Raw genomic sequence first — 5,993 nt, 5'->3', positions numbered from 1 at the left:
TGGTAATTGTGTTTATTATTTAAAATTTCCATGATTGACCCGAAGTATTTTTTTTTTAAATATACCACAAATACAGGGTGTTTCACTCACTCTTGGCCCCTGATTTTTGCTTATAAAAATGAAAGTATTGGTCATAATGTAATGAAATTTGCTATGGACACACCTCGGTGTATGAGAAGCATGGTGATATCACCATGAGTGATGGAAGTTTTTCTCTTAATTGACTCTTTTCATTTTTTGTCGGGAGGTTGCAATTGTTGCACAGCAGTAACACGATATGCATACAGCTTTGTTTTTTTGGCAGCTCGTTGATATGTGCTTGTGGAAACTCCCATTTCATGTGACAGCCTATGCAATGACTTACTTCTTGGTGAGGCCAGCAATCTGTTTTTCACTTCTTGCACCATTGCTTGTGGGAATTTTGGACGTCCTCCTTCATGCACATCCAACTATGTTTCCAGTTTTGTCATGAAATATTGAATGGAAGACTTTACAGGCGATCCCAAACTGTTCAATAAATTGCCGCTGCCACACCATTATGGACTTCATTTTGGCACTTTAACACTAGAAGCGCCAAGCAGGTCATTTTGACCGTTTTTCAAATTGCATTTTCTGCTTTGTACAGAAACCTTTTTCTTCGTGCGTTGAAATTTTGTGACTTTTCCTAAAATTTGCAGTACATTATTACTGCTATGCGTTATTTACAACAAAAAAATAATACTAATGGAAATATTTGTGTTTCTACCTAGAAGCGCCGTTGCCGGTCATTTTGACCGCTAATGTATTTCAATGGAAAACCACTTCTCGATTGGAACGTTACACTTATAGTTTCCACCCCTATTCTTCCTTTCTCTTTTATGTTGGCGTATTGTCAAAGCTGATAAGAAGGAGAAAGTGAAGACTCAGTTTTGTTTGAACACTGCAGTTTGTAAGCATGTTTTCTAGACAATGTGTCCTCAGGAGACACTCCAGGGGAAAATCTGACAGTTGACGAACAATTGTTTCCTTCGAAAGCGAGGTGTAGATTTACACAGTACATGCCAAATAAACCAGAAAAAATTGGTATAAAATTTTGGATGCTAGTAGACGTACATTCCAAATATATGTGCAATGCCTTTCCGTACCTTGGGAAAGATGACTCAAGGAATGATAATGTTACTGTAGCTGAAAATGTTGTATTGAGAATTACTTCACCTTATCTAAATGCGGGTAGAAATGTAAATACTGACAATTATTTCGCATCGTTAAAACTCACTGAGAAGCTAAAGGAGAAGACGACAAGCCTAATTGGCACTATGAAGAAAAATAGAAAGGAGATTCCTAATGAAATTGTGAACATTTGAACACAAGTGTATGAAACATGTTTGCTAAAAAAGGGGGACATTACATTGTGTGCATACCAAGCTAAATCAAGCAAAAATGTTCTACTCCTAAGCTCCGTGCATTCAGATGTAGAAGTAGATTTGCAAAGCCAGAAGAAACTCCGAGAAACAATCAAGTATTACAACAAAACTAAATGCGTTGTTGATGTTGTTGATCAAATGGCACGCAAATATTCAGTCCGTGCTTCATCACGTAAATGGCCGGTTCATGTGTTTTACAATATCTTAGATCTGGCAGCAATAAATGCATGGGTAGTTTACAAGGCAGTCACGGGAAGGAACGTTATGAGACATAACTTTTTGATAGAATTAGCTGAGGAACTGAGAGGACATTTGAATGCAAAGCCCAATAAAATATTATCAATATCACATGCACGGAATGTAAGTGGCTCTGTTTCCAGAAAGAGGCGCCAATGCTAGGTGGCATTGTGCAATGAAAACAAAACAAGTGTCATTTGTTCAATGTGCAACAAATATGTTTGTGGAAAATGTGTTTCTGGTGTACAAAAGGTACTGAAATGCAACAAATGTAATATGTAAAATTTCATCACGAAAACTTATTTCCTTGAAGAAAATGAATATTTATTGTTGTAATTAGTGCATGGAAAATAAAAATCGCTGGGTTTCATGATATTTTTGTATTTTTTTACAAAATATTTTGTTTTATTAGTAATAAGATGATTATTGGCAAAATCCATTTTGAGAAATGGTCAAATTTTAAATACCGGTCATTTTGACCAGAGGTGGCACTTCTAGGTAGTAAAAAATCCTGCCGCTTCTAGTGTTAAGTGGGTATTAAGCTTTACATTGTAAATCAACTTTTTTCGTATATCTAGAAATTGCCAGAAAATTTGAAGTTGCCAGACTTCTGTTTTCGTTGTACTTGCATTCCTGCTTTGGTGTTTTATTTCTAATTAATAACAAATTGGCAGGTGCAGCTATGACAAAGAAAAATAATTAAAACATTGCATTTTACATATTTTAGAGAAGATGAGGAAAACAGTCAGAATATTTGCATCTTTGTGCGAAAGTAGCTAGAAGTACGCAAGAGATACACTAAGTTTATCGCATCGAAATGAGAGCCCAGTTTTACCCCCCGTGCCAAACCATCCAGGTACTATTCCTGTTGGGTGCAGTGATGTCGAAAATTTTACTACCCAGATTTTGGAGGCAATATGAATTTCAGGGAGAGAGATTTTAACATTTTTTCCATTTTTCAGGTGTGTTTACAGCACCGTGAGATATTATTATCACTCGGATACTAGAATACAGGGTTGTTAAAGGTTGAGGAGCCCAGAAATTCTAATGGGTTCTATTGGGTTCTGCTGCACGACCGGAACCTTTTTTCTCGCACAATTTAAATTCGGTACAAGTTGCGTATTGTTTCATTGAAAAAAGGTTCCTGGACCGTATTTTAATTGATGTGGGAAAAAGGTTCCTGGACCAAATTTAAATTCTTTCAGATAAAACGTTCCCGGACCATATTTAAATTGATCCAGAAAAGGGTTCCTGGACCTAATTGAAATGCTTTAAATATGAAAAGGTTATACACTGTCTAGAACTCATTTATGTTTGCTGATTTTCTCTCTTGGTTCGTAATTGAAATTATTTACAATTCCTGGGCCAGGGTTGACCGATTAAAAGTTGCCTTCTAAAAATGTCTGCAAGTACATTTTGCATTGGAATGCCACGCTGCTGTTGTACTCTCGTAGGCCAGGTTCAAAAACTCCCTTGTTGAAGAGTTACTGTACATAACGCAATGGACTATATTAGCATGGTGTCACATTGAGCTCAAACAAACCCATTATGTGTTGGTCCAGCATCCGATCCAGGAACTGCAGCCAATAGGAGCCACCAGCAGATATCACAACAGGGACAGGTAGTGCTGCCAGAGGTGTTGCTACAACCAAGTGAAGGAACACGCGCGTGAGAATGGGGTTAAATGGAGAGGGGTAACATAACTGCAGCGTTTGCGTTTCACCCATTTGTTGTACCTTAGAATCTCGGGGCAGTCAGCACCTGGATTATTCTTTCATGCCCACAAGTGGATAATTGTTTATCGTCAGGTCCGTAATCGATCCAAGTTGCGTATTGTTTCATTTCAATACGGAACTTTGACCCTGTTTAAACTGATTCGGGAAAAAAGGTTCCTGGACCGTATTCAAATTGAACCTGGAATAAAGGTTCCCGGACCATATTTAAATTGATCTGGAAAAAAGGTTCCTGGACCGAATTGAAATACATTACAGATAAAAAGGTTTTTTATGGTCCAGAACCCATTTATGCTTGCTGATTTTCTCTACTGGACTGGAATTGAATTTATTTAAAATTCCTGGACCTTTAACGACCCTGCTAGAATATGAAATATGAATCTCTCAACATAACTCATGACCTTGGCGTTTACCCTGGAGAAATACCCCCCCCAACTTGAAAGATTGACCCTGACATCTGGCATGTCTTGCGATGACTACGTAAAAATGTCACTCTTTGCTACTGATTAATATATAATAAATATGTACAATAAATAAGAAATGTTGTGGTAAACCAGGTCAACTTTTGCAGAATATATTGCTGCCTCACTGAAATGTTTTGTTCTCTTGCATAATGAACACACACAGAGTTGGTACAAAGCTTCCAGTCAAAAGACATCTACATATCAGTAGTATTTATATAAGTAGACAGGAATTACTATGATGGAGTGGCAATGGGATCCCCGCTCTCACCTGCAATAGGCAACTTCTTCATGGAGAACTTCGAACATGAGGCATTTTGTTCAGCTCCACAGAAACCTGCTGCCTTTCACAGATAACAGATACACCTTTGTCATTTGGCTGCATGATAAAGCAGTCCTACAGAAGTTCCTGGATCACCTCAACAACCAGTACCCAAACATCAAATTCACCATGGAGACAGAGACCAATGGCAGCCTTCCATTCCTGGACATCCTCATTACATGCAAACCGGACGGGACCTTAGGACACAGCGTATACAAGAAACCCACTCACACAGACCTATACCTCAACACCAAGAGTTTTCACCATCCAGTGCAGAGGTCAACAATACTCTCTATGTTGTTTCACTGGGCCATCTCCATGAGCGGCAACACAGAGCACCTTCAAGATGAAATAAGACATCTGTACACAGCTTTCAGACTGAATGGATAATCATTAAGACACTAGAGCAAGTAATGCACAACTAGAACAACCAACAAACAAACCCCCCCCCCACTGCCCCGTCAACCAAGAGGAGACGATAATCATCATCCCATACACTGGAAACTTCTCTGCAGTCATTAGCCTCATTCTTTTCAAGCACAACATTAAGATGATCCACACACCACCACAGAAAGTCAGAAGCTGACTTCGAAACCCTAAAGATGACCTAGGACAGGACCTCTGCATGATAAACAGCCAGGGTGGGTTAGCGCTATGCTAAATAGTGCGCTCGTAGCTCAAATAAGATGTACTGCACTGATTAGAGGGCGGCGTAGGGACTCTTGCATGATAAACGGCGAGAGCGGGTAAGCGCTATGGTAAATAGTGTGCTCATAGAGTGAAGTCCTGGAAGTCTTGATAAGTGCATTTCTCTGTGAGATGAGGCAAAAGGCAACTTAGATCATGTTTATTGGATCTGTAAAGAAAAGATGTATATACGGAGTAGGGCAGTGGTGTAAATAATACTGTACATAAAGAGAGAACTCTGCGAGACGTTAATCATAGAATGGGGGCTCGTCAAAACATACTAGAAGCTCGTTGCCATGTACAGTATTGAATTTGTTGAATTCAAGGTTGCGGTCCATACTTTCTCGACCACTGACTGCATGCACTCTATAACATTGCGTTCTCAGGCACGTTCAAAATGCAATATGGCTCAGGTGCCAGGAAATATAGACCCAGCGTTCCTTTGCACGGCATTGGGATGGCCAGAGAACAGAGAACTGACCAAAGAAAATGTAAATGATCGATTGTGGGAATTGGCATTAAGAACCAGGGATCAAACGACAACATGTGCAGGCGAGAGTAGCCAGGCTCATTAGCTGGTCGAGGTTTGCAGGGAAGAAAGAAGACATGGGAGAGCATCTTCTCAGAGAATATAAGTTACCCCTGCCCAAGTTTGGCACAGTACCGTTACAGGAAACTGTGTTGGAATGATATGAGAAATTAAAGTTCTTTCAGGAAACGTGTCGCATATCGGATCAAATAATGCTAGATAATTTAATGTTCGTAACGTTATCAGGGGATCCGTTGGAATTGTACAAATATCGGCGAAATGTGCTTTGCGATATGAAGGCATTCAGGAATGAATTTTTGAGTGAATTTTTTCATTCCTCGCATGAGGACATGCTGCAGGAAAAAATTCGTAAGGCAAGAGCAAGGTGATAACGAAGTTTTTACGGCTTTCATTAGAAGAATGCAGAACTTGTTTGAAAAGGAAGAGGTTTCTCGAACGGAAGCTCAGAGGGCACAAATGATCACAAGGAAAGTGCACCCTTTGTTTCGCTAGTATCTGTACAGACAGGAATTTGGAACAGTCACTAATTTGTACAACGAGGGACGTCGCATCCAGGTTTTGAGATGGTTTCCTTCGAACATCTGGTGACACAAGATAGCC

The 5,993-nt window shown here is 39.5% G+C and overlaps 1 protein-coding gene across 1 annotated transcript; it reads left to right on the top strand.

Moving 5' to 3' along the window:
• The first annotated feature begins 4,141 nt into the window (after positions 1–4,141).
• On the top strand, positions 4,142–4,546 carry LOC145983846 (uncharacterized). Its single transcript, XM_083116891.1, has one exon. It carries the CDS (start codon positions 4,142–4,144, stop codon positions 4,544–4,546), a length of 405 nt encoding a protein of 134 aa, XP_082973017.1.
• The last annotated feature ends 1,447 nt before the right edge of the window (positions 4,547–5,993 follow it).

Source organism: Lepisma saccharinum, chromosome 2, assembly GCF_977018435.1.
Source record: "Lepisma saccharinum chromosome 2, izLepSacc3.1, whole genome shotgun sequence".
NCBI lineage: Eukaryota > Metazoa > Arthropoda > Insecta > Zygentoma > Lepismatidae > Lepisma > Lepisma saccharinum.
This window is presented reverse-complemented; position numbering and strand designations above follow the sequence as displayed.

Excerpts from the sequence above, each read along its gene's own strand:
- LOC145983846 (XM_083116891.1), top strand. The coding sequence starts at position 4,142 with ATGAGGCATTTTGTTCAGCTCCACAGAAACCTGCTGCCTTTCACAGAT.